General features: G+C 36.0%; 1 protein-coding gene across 1 annotated transcript in view; it reads right to left on the bottom strand.

Annotated features, from left to right (window-relative positions):
• The window catches only part of LOC142347600 (synaptosomal-associated protein 23-like), a 63,056-nt gene extending 47,095 nt beyond the window's left edge, over positions 1–15,961 (bottom strand). Inside the window, exon 1 of the mRNA XM_075398944.1 lies at positions 14,800–15,961. Within this exon, the coding sequence (XP_075255059.1) occupies positions 14,800–14,960 (161 nt within the window). The 5' untranslated portion in view covers positions 14,961–15,961. The remainder of the gene's footprint in view (positions 1–14,799) is intronic.
• Positions 15,962–21,795: the final 5,834 nt, after the last annotated feature.

The following is a 21,795-nucleotide window of genomic DNA, read 5'->3' on the forward strand; positions in this document are numbered from 1 at the left end:
ATACGCCTAGATTTTTGTGCGTTCAAAAGTGCCTATGTCCAGACTTTCGTGCGTTCACCAAAGTTTAATTTGTTTATTTTCAGACTATCGTGCATTTCATAACCAAAAATTGTGCGCTCCAAAATTGAACTTTTTGAGCGTTCATGTCCAAACTATCAAGCGTTCACAACTGCCTATGTTCAGACATTTGTATGCGTTCAGAATCATTCTCGTGTGCTCCAGAAAATGAAAAAAACTGTTGGCAAACTCATTCCATCATGCAAAACAGCAAAATAGAAATTTTTCAACATTTAGAGCATTTGGTTGAAAGAGCGGTCATTTGCTCTGTTATAAATTTTATCGTGCATTTGCAGAAAAAAGCACTTTTAGCCGTTACTACTAAGAGTGTGTGGTAGTGAAATTGAAACCCAGCGCGGTCAAAAACCTTTCTTTAATTAGTTAAATCAATTTGGACTGTTATCAACAAGTTGAAATATCCTATAGTTAAAACCGTTACTCCACAACTCATTTAATGCATCAAAATGATTCGGTATTTGTAGTTATATTTACCACCAAAAATCCAAACTAACTGTATTTACCACCAGAAATCCAAACTAATTAAAAATCCAAATTCTTGGATACCACCCGAATTCACAAACAACACATTACCAGACCTGGAAATTATTTCCAGAACATTTGTACCCACAATTAGACACGTTCCTGTTAAAGCTCAACTGCGATGGTCGAAGTTCATAACAGAGATTTGGGCAAAATGTCACACGAACCCCACCGATATCGAAAACTGGAAAAACCTTTTTGCCTCTTCCAAATAAATTTTCTGAGCAGCTTCACGTGGATGTGGAAAACACAAGTTCCTAAATAAAAATCTTATCAATGAGCGCATTGCTCGATGGGAAAATGGCGACAGAGGTACTCTGTGGAAAAAAGCTATTCTGTCCAAAGCAGACAAAAAAGTAAGCGCAACATCGAGTCAAAACAAAAATAAAATGTTGGAAGGAACAAGGACGCTATGCCATCAAGTCTTTTTGGAAAAACTGCAAAAAATATTAAGTTCAGCTGGACTTGCACCTTACAGTGAGAAAATCTACGAAGATCTTTGATCTTTGCATCCTAAAGAAAAAGAGCCTATTCTACCGGTTACTGATGATCTATGTTTGGGATGCCAATTCTCAGAGAAAGTTGTCAGTGACATGTTATCTTCCTTCGCAAAAGGTACTGCAGCTGGTCCAAGCATGATGTATCCTGAGCATTTTTCAAACGCTATTCGTTGCAATAACCCTGAGCAGTCCAGAATCGCAATGCAAAAACTCACCAGCCTAGTCAACTTCTGTTCAGCTAGTGGTTTACCAACTGATGTTGGCCAAACTTCCTGCAATGCCTCTCTAACAGCCCTGAAGAAAAAAACAGGTGTGCGACCCATTGCTGTCGGAGAAATTTTTCGCCGTCTTGTGGCTAAATGTCTTGTTCCCCTTCCAAAGGAGGAAGCATTAGATTTTTTCTGTTCAAATCAATTTAGAGTTGCCATAAGGGATGACGTGGAATCTATTATTCACGCAAATAAACTGATTAATAAAAAGTATAGAAAGAGAAAAAGCTTAGGAGTCCTCCCGATAGATTTTTAAAACGCATTCAATTCCATCAAACGTCTGGGGGTTTATTCAGAATGCCTGAAACAAATACCATGTTTGTTAGCTCGTGCTACGCAAAACATGGTTAACTATTTTACAACGGGCAAGTTATAAAAAGTGAAACTGGGGTACAAGAGAGTGATCCTCTGTGGCCACTTTTGTTTTTCTTGGCTCTCATGCCTCTCATTATCAAAATTAAGCAGGAAGTCCCCATGCTCTTACAGAACTCTTGATTTCTTAACGATGGCATTTTGGCGGGAACTGAGGCCGCACTAATGCATAGCTTAGATATTTTAGAAAGTGAAGGCAACGAATTGGCCTTCAACGTAAAAACCTCAAATTGTATGTTGAGGTTGCCCCAAACCATGAGCAGTATAGATCAAAACATTAAGCGTGCTGATCCTGAATGTTTTGATGTATTTGGGTCGCCAATTGGAACGGAGGCGCATCATGCAAAAGTCTTATCCAAGAGGATGGAGAAAATTGAGCCTCTCCTTGATCGCTAAAAGCATTTTAACGATCCTCATGCCGCTTATGGCATACTTAAAAATAGTATTGTTACTCCCAAAAGTGTTGTACTCTCTACGCACGGTTAAGCCAAGCCCCTCAGTTACTAAAGTCTTACTTCATTTTGACAATGCACAAAGATATTGCCTAGAAACATTAATGAAGGGAAACGTTGCGTGCAGCGATTGGAAAGAAGCAAACTTGCCCATCAAGTTGGGTGGATTGGGTTTGAGATGTTCAAGCGATCAACATCTGGCTGCTTTTTTTAGTTGAGTGGAGTCCGTTTCGTCCACAGTGGAAGTTCTTATTGGGATGTAACTTGCTCTTAAAAATGAAGATAACGCGAATTGTCTTCTTGGATTGCAAGATGTAAATAGGAGAATTCAGAAGAAAAATCAGGAAAAGTTTGATCAAAAGTCACTAAATGATCTTCTATCACAAGCAAAAAATGTGCCAGAAAGAGCTCGGTTACGGTCTTTTCTTGTTCCTAATGCAGGTGCTTGGTTAACCACGCCTCCTATTTCTGCACTGGTACTGCACCTGGAAACGGAAGAGTTCCAAAGTTGCGTAAAATATAGACTTGGTATCCCTATATATGATGCTCCCCGAAAATTTCCCTACTGTAAAAATGTTGTCATTGCTATTTACGGGGAACATTCTTTAACATGTGGAGGATGAGGAGATAATATTCATCGTCACGACCCTCTGAGAGATAACGTTTTCTCTTCTTGTTTCTCTACAAGTTTGAGCCCATCGGTTAAAAAAACCTTAACAGCAACAACCAATCCCAACCTGCGGACGTATTTTTACCCTCCTGGACACAACAAAAACCAGCAGCGCTTGATGTAACAGTGGTGTCATCCCTGCAATCAACAACTATTGCAAATGCGGCACATACACCCGTTCATGCGTTAACATATGCTGACGACCGCAAACTAGCTGCCCATGACGCTGACTGCCGGGAAGCCGGAGTGAATTTTTGCGGAGGACAATAAAGAAGCAGGACAATAAAGAAAACACAGCTTGTCTGGTGAACGGTAGAAATGCTTTCTCAAAAGGTTCTAACGTTGCGATCAACCAATTGACTCAATCCATTTCAATCCAACTAATGCGCGGGAACGCAAATATGATAATTACCCGATTTGCCTAACTAATGACAACAGACGCTTGTACCTAAATAGCGCAGAGTTTACTCGTTAAATGCATCCTTCTCATTCAACTGGAGGGGAGCAAGGATGTCTTTTGTCCTTAAATGAGAGGTAATGATAACCGATTGTGTTGTTATTTGAGCGGAAAAACTTGTGAAACCAATTAGTTTTATGTTAGATGCCAAATGATGCAAAAACTCAGCAAAATATGATAGATACCAAATGATGAAGAACGGGACATGTCCAATGGAGTGATATGCTGCCCAATGACTTTGACTGATTATTTGCTTGATTAACCAAGACTCAACTGCCACACTAAGATATTTTCTAATAACTAAAATTAGGTAATTAAAAAAAATTGCATTTATCATATGTTTCATATGTTTTAAAAATAAAATTAAATGCGTTTCTATCTGTTTTGAAAATAAAAGTAAAGGCATTTCTGTCTGTTAATTGCACTACTGTTAACAGTGAAATCTTCAGAAACAATTGGATTAAATGAATTACTTGCACTGCAATTAAGAAAAAGAAAACACTGCTCTTAGATTATCCATGTTTAAAGTTAGATACACTTGATTGATTTTCATTCAAAGATCTCTTAGCTCCACTTCACAAATCTTCTCGGTCACGACATTCAAAAGTTTTTGCAGTTTGCAGAGCACGGTTCGCATAAAAAATGGATGAACACAAAAGTTCCAGTGACAGTGAAAATGGATCAAATCTATAAATATGAACTTTACATCCGTCTTAAATCCTTTTAAGTATCTATATTAAACTGAACTTATCTAAACCTCAAACACTTCTTTAGCCTTCAAAACAGGTCAAAATTGGATCATGTCGATAAAATGCGGCCCAATGGTACTTTAATACCTCGATAAAGTTTATTTTTAGCTGTTTAACTTGTAAAAATTGCAATGACATTTACCCTTTCTTGAATGGATGGCACTTGTATAAATGGCCGCGTTGCCGATCACAAACAAAGAAAAGTCAATAAAAATAAATAAGTCAGTTGTAAAGAAAGAGGTACAATTGCTGTCTATCGTCCCCAATATTTCAGACAAATGTACATGCGCCACGCGCGAAATGCACTAAATCATGACCTCACTAGGTCTAAATTTCCGCGTTAAAAAGCTGTAATTAAAACATTTTAGATGTTCATCTGTACCAAAAACCTCAAATAACGCGAAGGCCAATAATACTGATATTTTTATGAATAGTGAGTGGGGGATTAAATTTCAGTACGACAACTAAAATCAATACTTTGATCTTGTAAATACCATATTAGAGGAAGAGCTTGTTAACAATTCCATTCAATCAAAAACATGTATTGAGACTTCTGGAGCTTTTAACCTCTTCTAACTTCTGAATAATTTTGCTATTATCTGGTTTGACGATCATGCAAAAATGTAGCGTAACTTAAGGTAATCTTACAATGTAATCGTACAAGAGTACTCCCTATTTCTCACAATGTAAGTTATGATTTTTATGATATTCTAGTAATAATAGAAGGACCATGCAATCTATTTAATGTTGACTAACAAGCCACAAACGTAACGACCATTTGTATCCGAATCAATTACATATGCGTTTCAGGTTTAGATATAGATATAGTTTAATATGGTCTTAAAACCTGAAAATCTCTGAAAATCAGAAAATCAGTGAACGGAGATGACGATCCAACATTATAGAGTAACTTGAACGTATAATAGGGGAATTTCGTTTTTTTCCTGCTAACCATATAAAAAAGCTCATATGGCTGTTTCTGGTGCGGATGTAGAATATATTTATCTGAAAGTGAAAGTCTCAAAGGATCATGAAGATGTTCAGATGAAAAATCTGGAGAGCGAAACGGCTGCCCTCAGAAAAACTATGTCCAATATCAAAACGTTTCTCACAAAAAGCCACTTTAAAAACCATATCAACGTTTTGCCTGTCAGACCACTAGGGGAATCTGTCAAAAACCTGATTGCATTCGCATACAAAGATATCCCAACGGAAAAAGCAACCGTAAGCAAGGAAGACGATCTTTCAAACATTAAAATTTAATGAGACTCGTACATGTTTCTGCGGTTAGAGGCAATATCTTGCAAATTGGTCAATATGACGAAAATATTAGGATATTACGAGAACAATCACTTTGAAAAAACTCGGTGCTTACCAACGTCGATTGATTTTGCGTTTTGTTATATGCCAAAAATTAAATTTTCCGGACAAACCATATTTTTTATTTTGCACCTTTCCGAGTGGTCGAAAAATGAATCTACCGAGGATCAAGAATCCATTTGACTATCAGCTTTCCTAAACACTCTAGTTTACAATTCTAAAGTAACCAAGGCATTAAGTCCCTCGAAATTTTATCATATCTTAACTCTACATTGCTTCGACAATGGAATAACAAGGCCATATGCATGCGTATATGCATTGTTGCCACAAAAAACAGGACACATATGTGGCATTTTGGGAAAAAGTTTGTAGCTTATCACATCCCGATACAATAATGATGAACTTTGATTCTGTCTCAATAAATGACGCAACGGAAGCCTTCCCCAATACTTAAGTTATTCGATGTTTTATTTTTCATTTTTGGTCAATCTCTATATAGAAACATAGTGGAGTTGGGCTTCTCTGTCGAACAGCGGAGGACAAAATTTCAGTTTAAATATCCGTATATCCGCAGCACTTGCATTTTTCCCCCAAACATACTGAATCTTGGTTCGTAAATTATTGATGTCAGATTTTGAAGCTCTGGATTTTGTCGACTAGTTTGAGGAAGTTTATCACGTGCGCCTCAACAGGAATAAGAGTAGACGGAAACCACGTTTTCATCTCACATCGTGGAATGTGTATCATCGAACGATTGAGCACCTACCGAGCACCAACAATGCGATAGGAGGTTTCATAAAGGTTTTGAATCAATGCTTCAAATTAAAAAGCCTGATGTTTGGAACAATTAGGAGGCGATAAACAGGCATCAAACGCTTCATCGCCGGAGAGTTGTCATTCGTCATCAGCCAGGTACATATGAAATATTCAAAACAGGGACAATAATTTAACTTTGGTACCTTTTTTCACCTAGAAAACTCACAATTTACAATCAAATCGTTTCACTCCGCAACACCCTTTCCAACATTACTTCATAAGCAATGTTAATCTGATGCCGGATTATTGCTATGAGCGGCTATTTGAAAACTCAAAATACTTTTTACCAATCGGCACGGGTAATAGGCCCGAGTTGGCACCATGGATAATAAGTGTTCACCTCACCTCATTAAGAAAATAAAAATTGTTCAGATGCCGACGCCGTCAAAGAAAGTCAAAAACCTGTCGCTCCAAAATTATCATCAACAACACGAGATACCGTTTTTTTATTACATCATTGTCATTAAAATGCAGCGTTACATCAGGTCCATCAACAAGTCAAACACCATTCGGGCCGATATTTGTTTACAAGAGCGAGCGCCCATTCCTGACAGGAGACGACGAAGAAGAAAAAGCTATATTCTAAATCATCGTCGATAAAACGAGAGGACCAAACAGTTTTGGTTAGGTTCTTATTGCTAATTTCTCAAAGTCACTTTAATAGTCTCCCTATTTGCTCATGTCAAGCCAGGTGTCCAATCAAACATAAAATCTGTGCCATCGTATCATTATTCTAAGCGAGTCAGAAAGAAGATGTTTCCAATTACAAGCCAAACAACCTGCGTTCCACTTTGTCAAAAGTGTTCGAGTAAATACTTTGTGGGAAGATTGACTCCAGTTATCTATTCAACCCTGACTCATGCCCAATGTGATTTTAAAATAAAATGCTCACCCCAAACAAATCCAATCGAATAGTTACATGAACATTTTAGCCGCCTTGAGTTCCCTCATTGTTTCTAACTCAACATGCTTCTAGATGCACGTTAAAAACGCATTCGGAAGAGAATTCCTATGTCTACTCAAACTCAACGGTTGTATTTGGGTAAACTGCTCGAATTTGTTAAGCTTTTATCTGTCACAACAAAAACAAACCGTTGAACGGTAAGTTTTCAGAAAAGGCTTCAGCGGGGTAATTCAGGTTTCCGTACTCTGGCCCTTGCTCTTTCTAGTTGACATAAACGATATAATGTCATGCCTCATGTCCAAAATAATTGGCGACAGCGATTACCATAAAACTTTTGGATCTAATGTAGAAGTGAGGAAACTATGCCGGTGATGTAAAAACAACCGTATGACAATGACCCTCAAAAAAATTAAGCTTTCGAGGAATAGCTCCAATAGCTCTAATTCAATCCTAACTTTAAAATTCTATCCTAATTTTGTTTTAGAAGTGCAATAGATGAATGCAAGAGAACTGAAGCAACTCTTATCTAGTTTCAGAGACATTCTTTTGTGGACAACATGGAACTTTTTGCTTTGTTTTATTAACAAACCACGATTGATCTCATAAAAATTACAATTAGGTTTTGAGGTTTCCCCCTATTTTCCTATGCTATGATAAGCCAATCATTTAGATCACTGATCATAGTAATGGTACCGGTCATCACTTGATTAGGACCTCTTGGACCTATTGATGACCTGTCGCGTAGATTTCATAATATGTTGATATATTGATATATATATATATATATATATATATATATATATATATATATAATGATTTAAACCATATGTGTTGCAACCAAATGTCCATCCTACTAGAGAACAATTTATTATAAATTAATTGAACAACTTTAAGTCTGTGGCGACTGAATTCAACAACAGCCAGGGCTTCTATTCGTCCCTTGAATTCAGAAATGGACTTGAATAAACAAAACGAAAAACGGGAAACCTTTAATCTGGAATTAGGAATCAGTGAGATTCAAGAAACTGTTTGTTATCCAATCCATATAACGTACTACAGTTAATACAAGTTTCAGCTATTAATGTTAAAGTAAGCCATTTTAAGTGACACAGGCGGTAGAGGCTAGACGCCACCTGTTAGCCTTTTTCTGGCCAATATCGATTAATGAAGTTCAAGTATGACGCAATCTGCTCTTGTTTTGGCCTTAAGATACAAACATTAAGCGAGATAGAGAGAGTGAGATAGAGAGAAAAAAAGAAAGTACATCGTTCTCTTGATGTGTAATATACTTCTTATGAAGATTGGGAATTGTGCCATTTTTTTGTTTTCATCAAAAGTGCCTTTTATAATCAATTTTCGATAAGTGACCAATAATTCAAAAAACGTAATCAACTGAGTCTAATGAAGTGATGAATTTTCCTAATTGGTTTCTGTTACATTTGAAGCTTCAGCATTAAAATGAAGGTCGTTAATTTTAAAATCACCTTTATTTAGGGCTACTGTCATGACAAAAATTCTTACATATAGTTTTCCATTGCTCTTATTTTGAAAGAAATAGCACAACATAAACATATATTTTTTAGCAAATAACATTGCGAATAACATATAGAACTCAAATTGTGGATGCTCAAAAACAAGATTCAAAAAGGAGGCAAAAAACTCACTCAGAAGAACTTTTTTTTCTAACGATCAAGACAATTCTCCAGTAACCACACTGAGTTCAAAAAAAAATCCTAATGGTCATCAAGAGACTAATAATTCAAAAGGAAAGCGTAAAAGCGCATAATTCTACTTACTAATGTGAACTGTCTCTCATTTTTTGTCAATGCAATTTTATTTGTCTTCAGTAACTGTGTTGGTTTTCTTGGTACAAAAGCTATCTCTTGTATCCTGTGTGAAACTGGGAAACACAAAATATGTCACAACTGCTCTCAATGATTATTTCTATGACTAATTTCAGAAACAAGCATTGAAGTATTTTCGCAATCGTAGCGTTTGCTCATTGCACCCGTTAGTTGTTCGCTTTCAAGATAATCAACTAGTAGCACATTTTCTGACCAGAGGGAGCTCCTGACTAATGAAAAGACTTCAACGAAGGGGGTGAGAGTACGAGTGGTTCAAACATACACTACACTGTACAGAACACTACTCAACCACTGCCTAAAGTCTGATCATGGTTTATTTTGAACAGGCAAATGTGTGATCATACTATTGAACTTAACTTGCAATGTTTTAACAGCACCAGGGAGTAATTGATTTCTTATACTTCAGGTTGTGCTTAGACTACTCTCAAAATAATATGATTTCAACTTTCTAAATGAATATATATATATATATATATATATATATATATATATAATTATAATTAGAATAATTTAATTAATTAGTATGTAGATTCTCAAATTCATTAAGTGGCTAGTAGATTTTCAGAAACTTTGCCTCAACTTAATAAAAGGTAATGCAAAAAATTTTTTGGCCAGATATGATATACTATAGGCTGTAAGGCATGAATATTTTTCAACTGCACCTAGTTTGTAACAAAATTACTAAAAGGTTTTGACAGAACGCAAAAGACTGAGCGCAATTCTTTTCGCCTTCGACTTCGTTGCTAATTGTATCCTTCTTAAAAGACTCTTGGCCTTCTGCCTTGAAAGGGTACTCTGGAGTAAGAGTGCCATAATTAATCTGATAGGTCATAGTTTCTTAAGGCTGTTCATGTCCAGACTTTCATGTGTTCAGACTTTCGTGCGTTTTTGATGTTTCGAGATCATGTAATTTTGAACCCACGACGCCCACATCGTGCGTTTGTCTCCGGTCTGAACATACTTGATTCCGTCTGGGATCTCAAGCTCAAAAATTTGAGCCAAAGTCTCATCATGCAAGGAATCATAGCTCTTTATGCTGTGGATAGATTTAGAAGGGTGTCATCATACGCATTTTTTTCAAATCTCAAGCGCGTAAATTTGAACAGCCACAAGTTTAAAGTTACATGTTGTAACACTATAAATCAAACATATTACATCTTTCCTTTGAATAACTAAATATTATATTTTAAAAAAGCTGAGGTTCGAGTTCTAGTTTTTGTGAATTTTTTTTATAACAATGAACTTTTAAAGTCTTCGATATTTTTCTCCGTTGGAAATCGCTTTTGTCTTCTTTTTGCACTTCTTCTTTTAATTTTTCTTTGATTTTTCCCTTCTTAAAACTCATGGCAATTTATTCAATTTACGACCAAAGTTTCTAATAATTGAATTTTGACTCCATTTTGATCTGAGAGAAAAATCAAATGTACAATTTTCAACTTTAATTTCAACGTGTCGTATTATTCTGAATTTTGTTTTGTCTTGTATGTTTGTTTGTTGGACAATATCGAAAAATCTATTTATTGAAATTTTTGCTATATAAAATTCTCCGAGAAGAGTAGTTTACTATTTTCAATAAGTAGTTTATGAGCTGCATATTTGTTTTGAAAAAAGCAAACTTTTATGCCCCATCTAACTTGTATCTTTATGTTGTCAATTGAGTAGGATGGCAAACTTTGAAATAGAATTGCACTAAATTTTAAACGCCACAAAACAAATGATCTAAAGAGATTTAATCGAGCCTTTAAAAGGTTTTGATTGCAAACCAAAAAAAATTGATCTGATAGCTGAAGCCATATAGTTGATCGCACTATTAAGTTTTCTTGGAATGTCAAGTCTTTGTCAAGATTAACACCTAATATCTGCATTCATCTGTTGGTCTCAATGAATGACTTTTAAACTCAACGCAAGCGAAAGTTGGTGACAATTCATTTTTGAAAACCATTATCTCTGTTTTCCCCTCATTTAGAGTTAACCTGTTTTGTTTCATATTTTAATCAATTTCCATCAATTTTTTTTGCCTTCACTTCTAAACGCTGTCCATTTTTTACGTAAAATTGCTGCGTCATCTGCAAATTGTTAAACATTTGAATTTTTCCCTATTTCCTCGCCGAAGTCATTTACATAAAGTATGAATACAAGTGGTCATAGTACAGTACCTTGTAGAACACCGTGACTTAAGATTGTCCAGTCAGATCCAACTATTCTATTTCTAACACACTGTTTCCTGTTGATTAGAAACGAATTAAATGAAAATCTGGCGTTTTGTTAAAACCCATATTTTTCCATTTTTTTGATGAAAATGTCCAAAATTATTAAGATAAAAAAGCTTCCGCTCAACTCAAAAAAATTGTTAAGACTAAATTCTTTTCTTGAACGTAATGATTTAATTTCTCTGTCAGAGCAATTAGTGTATCAAGACACAACTTTTGTTTTTGGAAACCAAATTGATTTCTGTTAATTATTTTATTCATAGCTAAATGTTCCGACATTTGCTCAGGAGAAGTTTTAACCAAAAGTTTTTGCTAATGTTGGATTAAACAAAATTGTCGATATTTTTCATGGTTATGTCTCTCGCCTACTTTATAGATAGAAGTGAAATAGGCTTCTTTCAAATTAACAGGAAACCTGTTTGTGTTTTGTACACTCGTTGATATCAAACTGTAATTGGGTTCCAATGGACAACTTACGAACTTTTAGTTGCCAATCTGGTATATATCCTGGTCCAGCTGATTTTTGTTTTGGTAGTCTGTCAATAACTTTGTATGGTTCTCTTCTGGTGACTGGCCTGAAATTGAATTCAATTCCATTAAGATTATATAGGCATCTTGAAGCAATTATTTCACCGTTCTAAACCTAAAGAACAGCAAATTAATTTTTCAAACAGTTAGCAATGCTTTTTCAATCTGATATTACGTTACGGCCCTCTTTCAAGTTTGCAATTTTTCCTGTCTTTTTATTAGATTCAATTTTGTTTTTGATAAATTTCCCTGGTTCTTTTGAAGTTCGGAGAATCTCGAAAAGTTGTTTTGTAAAATTGTCAGTTGCTTTACGTAATTTTCTATTTACATTACTTACTGTTTTTCAGTACTTTGTAACTGTTAATGAGCTCCTTATTAGGATCTATTTTCCATTCATTGAACACACGATGCTTTTCATTAATGAGACGACACAGTTTTTTTGATAGCCATTTTTTGTGCTCCTTTTTTGTTTTCACTTCTATATTTTTCAAAAGTGCAAAAGTAATTAATAGCTTTAGGACAATTTTGAAAATTTATGAAAGAACCCATTTGCTCCAATGTTTTTGTACAATAGTGACCAATGTTACACAGTAATATCACGGTTAGCCTGACTTCTTGTGTATCTTCTTTTGTCCCGCATTAAAGAGTCCGTCTTTCGCTGTTTACATTCTAACTTCAATGATGATTGATATACAATATAGAAATGATCGTTTTCACTTACTGACAATTTTCAAGTTTTTTTAAGTATTTTCATGTAGTTATATCTGTTTCGAAAATTCCATTTTTTGAAAAAAACAGTGGTTGTTTTAATAAAAATTCCTCCATTTGTCCATGTTGCCTTTTGGTGTCCACGTACTGAAACCCGTTATCTGCAATGAAGTTGCTTAGTAATTCTTTCCCAACTTCTTTAAAAAATTTTATGTTGTAATCTGCAAAGTGGATTAGATTGTTGATACTAGAAAAAAAAATTTGATACTTCTGATGTGATTTCATCGAGTAAGAATCTTGAAAGATTAAGGTTTGAACAGTATGCCTTATTTATGAGCAGTTCTTCTTTCAGAGTAATCAGTCACTTCTATCCATAATTATTCAACAGAACTCCGATTGATGGTGTTCAGGAAGCTTCTTATTTTGAATGAAAACTGCTTTCCATATGCCAAAAAGTCCCCCTCTTTCCAATTCACATAATGATGATCCCGGCTGGCAAATAAATTTATGACTACAGCATAGAAAAAAATCTGGAATAGTATTGTTCTCAAATATTCATGTTTCAGCATTAGCTAAGATAGGAAACTGGTCGAGAGTCATCAAAAATGTTGATATTTTTTCGTATTTATTATTCAAGCTTCTACAAATCGTTTACCAGTACTTGATATCATCTTCAGTTCTGTTCCTTTCTGTGTATTACTGGTCTATTGTTTTCGTTTTTTCTATTCGCGCTGGGCCAGGGTTCATTTCAATGTCGCCACTTTAATCCAGAATGATTACTATGACGGATAATAGATACGTAATATTGAAGAAACCAAACCTTAGTGAGAACAAACTGTGCGAATAAATCTGACAAATATTAAACTTCTGTTTTTAAGTATGATTTTAATGAAACATTCAACGTTTCTATTAAAGAATAAAGAATTAAGTCACCCAAATGTATCAGAATTCCTTATGACTATTGAAGCTATTCCATCCGTTTTTGTATACCAAAATAAATTTTTTTGCTGTTTAGGACGTATTTGTCGAAAGGATATGTTTGATGAACAGTTGTTGCCAATATTTTTCATGTTTCCGTTAAGTTGTACATATCTTTTTTAATTTCATACATGTTTGGGTCACACAATCTTGTGTGATATCGTTTACGTCTAGACTATAATTGAGTACATATGCATAGAGCCACTGGAATCCGCTTCTATTGTTATCAGCAATCAGATTTTTTGGTTTTAGGCATCAATTTTTTTGTTGTTCGAGTCCTGTCCGTATAAACCACTTTTAACTTGGGGGAATTTGGCATATAGCAACTTTATGGGGCTTGAATTTAGTAAACACGTACTGACTAAGTCACCCATTTGCTCAGCAGCCTTTTTCGATCAGTACCTTGGTCATTAGCATTATGTCCCATATGAAAATGAGGCTTTCATGTTTTGTTCCAGCCAAATAAGAGTCCATAATGTCATTACCATCGCTTATGGCTGCCAAACGGTATGAGTATATAACAGTTTCACTATTTATATCAGCCTTTTTGACAAATTTTTAATTACTCTCTGATATCACAAAATATTTAGTATATCGTGGTACAAACTTCATAAAAAATTGTCTGTTCTTGGCAAAAACTTGTTTGATTTCTTTGTCTTTGTTGCCATCAATAATTTTTGTCAACATTTTCTCATTTTGTCCTTTCAAGAAAAAAACAATTTCTGACATTGCTTTGTCGTATAGGAATTTGTTGTGGTGTAAAGCTGTTTGAAGTTCTCTATTTGCTTTGTGTCTTTTTTAGTTCTGTTATTTCTTACTCTTGCAAGTTACTAGTATTGACCGATGATCTTTTGTTCTCTCTCAAGCTTAAAATTTTTTGTATGAGATTATCATTCTTCCATTACGCGAGAACAGTCGCTTCCATTTTGTCACTGGATACACTGAGCTTGGTTATCAGCTAGTGACTAACTTGGGAAAAAACGGCCAGAAAAATCACCTCAAAATTTTGGCCTAGAAGAGAATTGAAATTGAAACAATTGTTAGTTTGAAAAATTTTGGATTGGTCTCACCAGATGAAGAATACTAAGAAAAAGTTCCAGATGTGATTGCCGAATAGTTGACTCCAGCTATTGTATAAGTTGTGTTGAATGAATATCTGATTAATGCAAAAAAACCAATAAGTTGTTTTTAGAAAAAAAATCCAAGGTGGATGTATTTATGAAATTTCATGCAGCTGACTTACAGCTGACTTCTGGCTTCTTTTTCGTTTTTCTGTTATGCTGAGTCAGTTATGCTGGACCTGGACCTGGTTAACTGAGCACTCGGTCCAGCAACCTAGTTAAAGTCATGTCTCATCAAGGATGAATGTTTAAACTAGGGTCTGCCAGGTACCATCTCACTCACCTGCTAAGCTGTTCTCCTTGGTGGTCCAGTGCAACCAGAGTCTGAGTGGCGTTATTCTGGCTCTCCTCACACAAGTCCAGGATCCTCCTGGTACTCCTCAGACTCAACTCATTCAGGGCCGTCTTCTTCATTTCAATCGTCACTCCATTAATCATCGCCATTATATGTAACAGTCACTTTTTATTCTTTATTCTTCTAGAACGTTCTTTTATTCTTTTTTGAATTCTTGACATATAGTTTAATGAACAACCGCGGATTGCTCCTCTGATTATAATAATGTAGCGCTGAAGCGATGGATTACTTGTAAAATTGAAATTGGAATCAGCAATAAAACCAATTTTGTGGTAACAGTAAACAAAACTGAGTTATTTTGCAATAAAGAGTTTGGTTTTCTGAAATGTTTCCGAATGATGTTTTTCTCTGTAGAATTTGCACGTTGCAGGAAACTTGATACTGGAAAAATTTCAGGAAATCAATTAAGCTATCAATCCTCAACTGTGGGATGTAAACTTTGAAAAGATTACCGACAAAAACTGCCCGGGAGCTGGAATAGGAAAATGTATATAAAGGAATTTTAAATCTGAATAAGAAAGGACCGTACCTCTGAAGAAGTTTTACAAAGCTATTCCGTCTAGGATGCTGTCAAATTTGCCCAAATTATCCCTGTTGCTGATAAAAAGAGAAGTTGAATCAAGTTTAAATAATTTTGTAACCCTGACAGTCATGTTCAAAGCTTCCTTTATATTTCTTCAACTTGATAATTCTTCTTCAAAGAAATTCACCAACGAATTTTTGACACCCCCTCACGTAATGAATGCAGTTCAAGGAAGCATGAAAGGATACACTTTAATTGAGCCGTCAGTCTATTTTGTAAACAGCAAATGTATTTCTCCCAAGAAAAGGCAGAACGAGGAAAAGGTAATTTTTAGTGACAGGTATTAATAACCGTGGGCGTATCGTAACTACAAGGGGCAATGTTAAAATAAAAAGCCACACAAAAGCGAGAACTCTTCTCAATTTCGTTTATTAAAGGAGCTAAAAATCAAACAGTTATCACATTAGCTAAGCGAGACATAAGAAAAAATATTTACTAACAAGAAGGGAAAAGCATCTTGCGGGGTAATGATTACAAATCGACTCAAGTTCTTAAAAGGCTGGTATATCTATGCCACGGGAAATGCAAAGTAGTGGAGGGGGGGGGGGGGTGGGGTAAAGTACCATAGTGGTAATATATACACACCAAGGGCAGGAAGTGCTCTATGCACTGTAGTGAATTTAGATAAAATTGAGTAAGTACTAAGTACACTAATATCACTACTTTTGCGGATTAATTACGCCAGAAATATATATGTTGAAGACTAAAAAGTGGGAAAGATACTACAGCGGGAGGACTGATGAACAAAAAATAATTCCCGCAATCTGTTCAAAAGCTTTGACAAGAGATGATAAGGAAATAATTCCCTAACTTGGCAAAATTCTCAGACGCTTTTCCTGTTAAGATTAATGGTCTAATGATTCGCTCAGACCATTCTTACCACTAATTATAATAAGCAGCCAATTATTTATCCCTACTCAGCTCAAGTTGATAATACTCTTCTGAGATGATAAATAGACAAACCCTCCTTAAAAGTAGTTTTTAAAAGCAACCAAAGGATGCTTATTTTTATTATGGTAGAAATTGCTTCACCGTGACGCAAGCAAACAACATGTAAAGCAACTCCAGGCACGGTTTTACCTTTTTGGTATCTAGCACTAACTGAAATAGCCCCCCATCGAGTTAGGCAGTTGGAAATTTAAACTATATTTGATATTTCCATACACACTTTGTTCTTTTCTCTCCACCAAGAAGCAATTAAACAAATTGCAACCTTTGTACTGCTTCAATTTACCGGGTTGACATTTAAACTAGCAAACATTACACATAGTTAACGCATGAATGCTAGCTTCCTCTCGCCCGCATCGCGTACAGGCACAAAAATCAGATTTGGCATCAATTTTCAGACCATACAAGAATGCAAGAATGTGTTCGCATTCAGGAAACGATCGATCTATGCAGGAAGATGCAGAACGTCTAAAAATATTCACCAAATGCAAAAACAGAACTTTGAAGTCATTAAAAGAAACCCAATAATGGGTTCACTGCTGTAAATATAATCTGTCTGTGTTCACTGATCCAAGACAAAGTTATTACTATACAGTCAAATCAAAATGAAGTCTCACAAACCTACAGAATTTTGCAAGGCTCCTGGCAAATCAAAAAACTTTTAAAATATCTTGTGACTTTTTGATTTTAGATTATAAATAGACAAGTCAATAATGTTAATTTTTTCTCACCAATAGAAAAGGACGCACTTGTCGCATTGCTTGCATTGAAATTGCAGTTTTTGTTTGATATTGATCCAAGTGAATAAAATTACAAATCTTTGTTCAATTATTCACCTTTTAAATCGTTATGGCTAGACTAGCGCGTGCTAAATGATAAATTGAGAAAAATCAATAGGTTAAGGACCAAAACGCTTCTTATACGCTTAAATTAAATTAACGGATAGTCACTCTTTAACGCTTGGGATGAATTTCAATTTAATTTAACATTTAGGCGGCCGGTGGGGGGGGGGGGTCTCTGAGGGAAAAATTAAACAGAACGTGCAAGAAAGTGGATTTTTCTCCGGAAAAACATAATTGGATTTTTTTCTCATTTTCTCTAAAAGACACCATGCAATTGCGAGAACAAAACTGTTGTATTCAGCAGGTACGAAGGGAAAATTAGTTTTGCCTTTTTTCTCATAAATCACAATTGCACAATTAATAAAGGTAAGATAAATATACCTTATTTAAAAAAATTGACTATTATTTTTATCGAAATAAAGTAAAAATCAGCCGTCAGCAGATTAGTTTTTACCCATTGGGAATGATTAGAAAAGTCAAGGTGATATTTATTTTAGCGGAAAATATTTCGAACTAAATAATAATAATGTAAACCCCAGCAACTAAAATAAAATCACTCAAGTATAACGCCCTCAATAGCGCGTTCTCAAAGTGTAAATGGACCTCACATCAATTCAGATCTCACTTTTGCGTCTTCCAAACGCCTCTTCCTGTCTACTTGTGTACTTCTTTTACGTTCATGAAAAATAGGTTGGAGTCATTTTCGGCTGAAACAAAACAATGTGAAAACCTGGAATGAACTCCATTCAAGTCTACTAATGCTCCTGAAGAAACAACCTTTGGGCCCCTCATTTTCCTTCTCTACGTCAGTGACTTTCTCGATAATGTAGAACCCAGGTCGAGGTGTGCGTTAATGATCAGACCCATCCAGACTAAAATCGGTCATCATCAGACCCATCCAGACGATAATCTGCCATGATCAGACTTTAGCTCGTTTTTCATACGTGCTCGTTTTTGACTCGTTTTTATTGTTGCCATGATCAGACCCATCCAGACCGTAGTCAGCCATGAACAGACTTTAGCTTGTTTTTAGAAACTGTGCTCGTTTTTACCTCGTTTTAAACCTCTTTGCTCGTTTTTACCTCGTTTTAAAAATTTTTGCTAGTTTTTACCGCGTTCAATTTGACGCTAATATTGGAAATGCAATTAGCCCTGTAGTTTTTGACGTGAATCACAGAACGTTAAAAACTTATGAAAAGTATTGTGAATTAGATACAGATCTTAAGCAAACTGCTTTTAACAATCAATATTATTAACCTAGTAGGATCAGGGAATGTGAAACAAAGTCAGCTGATTTTCAGATTCTACCAGCCCAAGTTGCTGTCTAATCACAAACCAGAACTTTTCAGATACGCGTTTTTGTCATTATTGGACCTCTAAGCGACAAATAAAGCTTTTATCACGAAATTTGCCTCAGGGGAGTCTAAAGATTCCATCATGGTAATTGATATATTAGTATTATGAAAAAATACTCTTACAGTCCGCAAATATGATCAGACTTTAGCTCGTTAATGAACAGAATTTATCTCGTTAATGATCAGACTTTAGCTCGTTAATGATCAAATTTTAGCTCGTTAACGATCAGAATTTAGGCAGACTTTGACTAGGAAGCTCGTTCGTGTAGGCAGACTTTATTATGACGCTCGTCCATGTAATCAAAAACGCGCTTTACCCCCCCCCCCTGTGCGTTTTTAATTGTCTGATCATTAACGCACACCTCGACCTGGGAAGGGATTTTTCAAATGTTCGAGTTTGCAGATGGTGCAAACCATTGTACCAACGGGAAAAAAAACAGTCGAAATCAAATTGTAGCTATTCGACGTTTCGGAAAAACAGTACGAGTGCAGCAAACCAAAGAAGTTAAAAAAGCAATTCTGATGCAAACCGATTTAATTTTCTTTCCGAGCCAAAAGATAAATTTGGCTAGGTAAATTCCATTAGAGAACAAGGAAAAGAGAAGGAGCACTGCATAAAATCGAGAATCAAGACGAATGCTAAGTTGAGATTCCAAAAATCGGCTTTAAAAAACACTACTAAAGAAGTATTTTTTCAAGAAGAGAATTTCATACTGATTTTGTTCTTAAAGGGACCGGTTGCATGCTGTTAATACAAAAAAATGTTTTATTCTACAATCGGAACAAAACAACTTATCATATTGGGAGCAAACAGCCCGCCCCAACAACAAAAAAAGTTGGGGGTAAACTTCCCGGACCAATTCTGTTTTGCCACCCCCCCCCCAGCCAAGTGGGTTGATATCTTTTACACCCCCCAGTCGCAGTTGCTGTTGTTTACATAGTAACGTGCTATATAACAATATATAATTTGTAACTGGGGCATAAAAACAACTGCGGACCAAAACAGAATAGATCCAAACTTTCTTTTGAAATACAGAAATATAGATCAAATCTCAAACAAAATTTAAAAGAATGTTAAAACAGCGTCTGCATCAGCATTTCAAACTTGTATCATTGATAAAAAAGATAAGCTAAATTTGGTAAGAAATATTGTACTGGAAAATTGAAGTGTAAATATCGTTTCTGTTTTATAAAGTACGGGCTGGATATGAAATCAATTTGCTTGTCGAATCAAATGAAAGGGTACAACAAACGCGACTGTGGTTTGCTCATTTTCAAGCGTATTAGCTAAAAACTCATGGTAAATGTTTAAATGTTCGGGAATACCAAGATCACAGTTTTCGAAAACTTTTTGAGTTTTTCATTTATTTTTTCCGTCGATTTTTTTCCTGTTTCGTTGTTATAAATATATATCTACAAGTTGGAGTTAATACTTCTTTCAATGGATACACTTTAGTTTTCAGATTATTTGTCCCGAAATGCAGATTCGCGCTTCTATAAAAGCTCTATGCTCCCAGCCTCCTTGCTCAAAGACAGAGGAGGCTTACAGTTGATTTTTTATTGGTATGATTGCACATAAAATCCGTTTTATATTTTTCAAACTTAAAACAAAACCTAATCTATTTACTCCTACGGTTCAGACAACATCCATTTGCCGTATCCGACGACATCAAGGGAATGTTCCTTCAAGTTGGAGTGTTACCATGTGATCAGCCATCATTGCGTTTTTTGTGGCGGGAGGACCTCACATCAAATTTTGTGGTACACCAGTATACGCGTCACATTTTTGGGCCAAAAGATTCGCTCACCTGCGCCAACTACGCACTTCAGCGCACAGCAAGTGATAAAGATAAGGAGTACCCAGAAGCTGCGAAAGCTGTCCTTGAGAACTTATACATGGACTATTACTTAGACTCAGTGGAATCCCCTGAGAGGGCCCTTATTAGGTCAAAGGAATTGGTACAACGTCTCCATTTAGGTAGGTTAAAGCTTATTAAGTTTGCAAACAATGTACCAGATCTGGCTCACTGAATTGATGGGTCTGCTCAATCCACTGAACCGAAAGTCATCGTTTCATCCAGGGAGGAATCAATGCACGTGCTTGGGCTTAATTGGAATGCCCAAGCACAACAATACTCCGGTTGTGAGCAGGGGTACTAACAGCACCATCACGACAAGTTTAGCACAGCGCTTGATTTAATTCTTGTGTCAAAGGTCTATCCCACCGTCTATCACAAGGTCTAAGACAATTGGTCTTGTCGCACCGTTTACTGTTGGTGCTCGGGAAATCTTGAAAGACATTTGGCGTGTCAATGGTAAAAAAGGGTTGACGAGTTACCTAAAGACACAGTTGACAGATTCTTTGCCTGGTGTGTCGAACTGCCGCAGTTAGCTAAGATCACTATCCCAAAAAGTTACTTTTCAGGACATTTCCAACATTTTGAACTGGACATGCTTGGCGATAGCTCTCAAGACGTATTCAGTGGTAGACGCAATCAAATAATGAGAGATCCTAAGCTGGAATTACAATCCGCTCCCCTCGCTGCCCGTTTAAGAAGGAAAATATGTCGAGCAATAACGGTTACTGTGGATAAAGTATTTATGTGGACAGTTAGTACAATCTTTTTTGCCAATCGTGTTTTCGAAATCCCAGAGAACACCAGCGATGACCAATGGAACCACGTCGCCACTTGTGATAATCCCGCAGATGCTGGCACGCGTGGTATGTCCGCTGAAGTTTTGCAGTCCAGTAGCTGGGTGAGGGGTCCTGACATCTGAGTCAGAACTAAGCAATTCCTTTTGATACCAATCACTGGCATCGTTAATAACATCAAGCTCGGCGTTGTAACCACGGGACAAATTGATCACTCCATCTCATCTTTAGCCAAAACTGTAACCAGACCTTTAAGGAACAAAGCATTAATTTATTCCCATATGATAAGTTCAGATCTTATCAAAAACTACTTCGTGCTACCGCATATATGCTCCGTCTTTTACTATCTCATGAAAGCTACCGTACCGTAGACGGCAGCATAGCGGACCCTGTTGAGCGTGACGAAATCCAGTGTCATCTCCAGCACTTGGTTCAAGGAGAGTCTTTTAAAACTGAAAGAAGAGATCTTCTTGACAACAAATCCATTAAGAGGAGCAGCCGCATTGCTCAGTTTATTCCTTTTATTGGGCCTAATGGCCTCAT

The sequence above is a fragment of the Convolutriloba macropyga genome, chromosome 1, assembly GCF_964194025.1.
Source record: "Convolutriloba macropyga chromosome 1, txConMacr16.3, whole genome shotgun sequence".
NCBI lineage: Eukaryota > Metazoa > Xenacoelomorpha > Acoela > Convolutidae > Convolutriloba > Convolutriloba macropyga.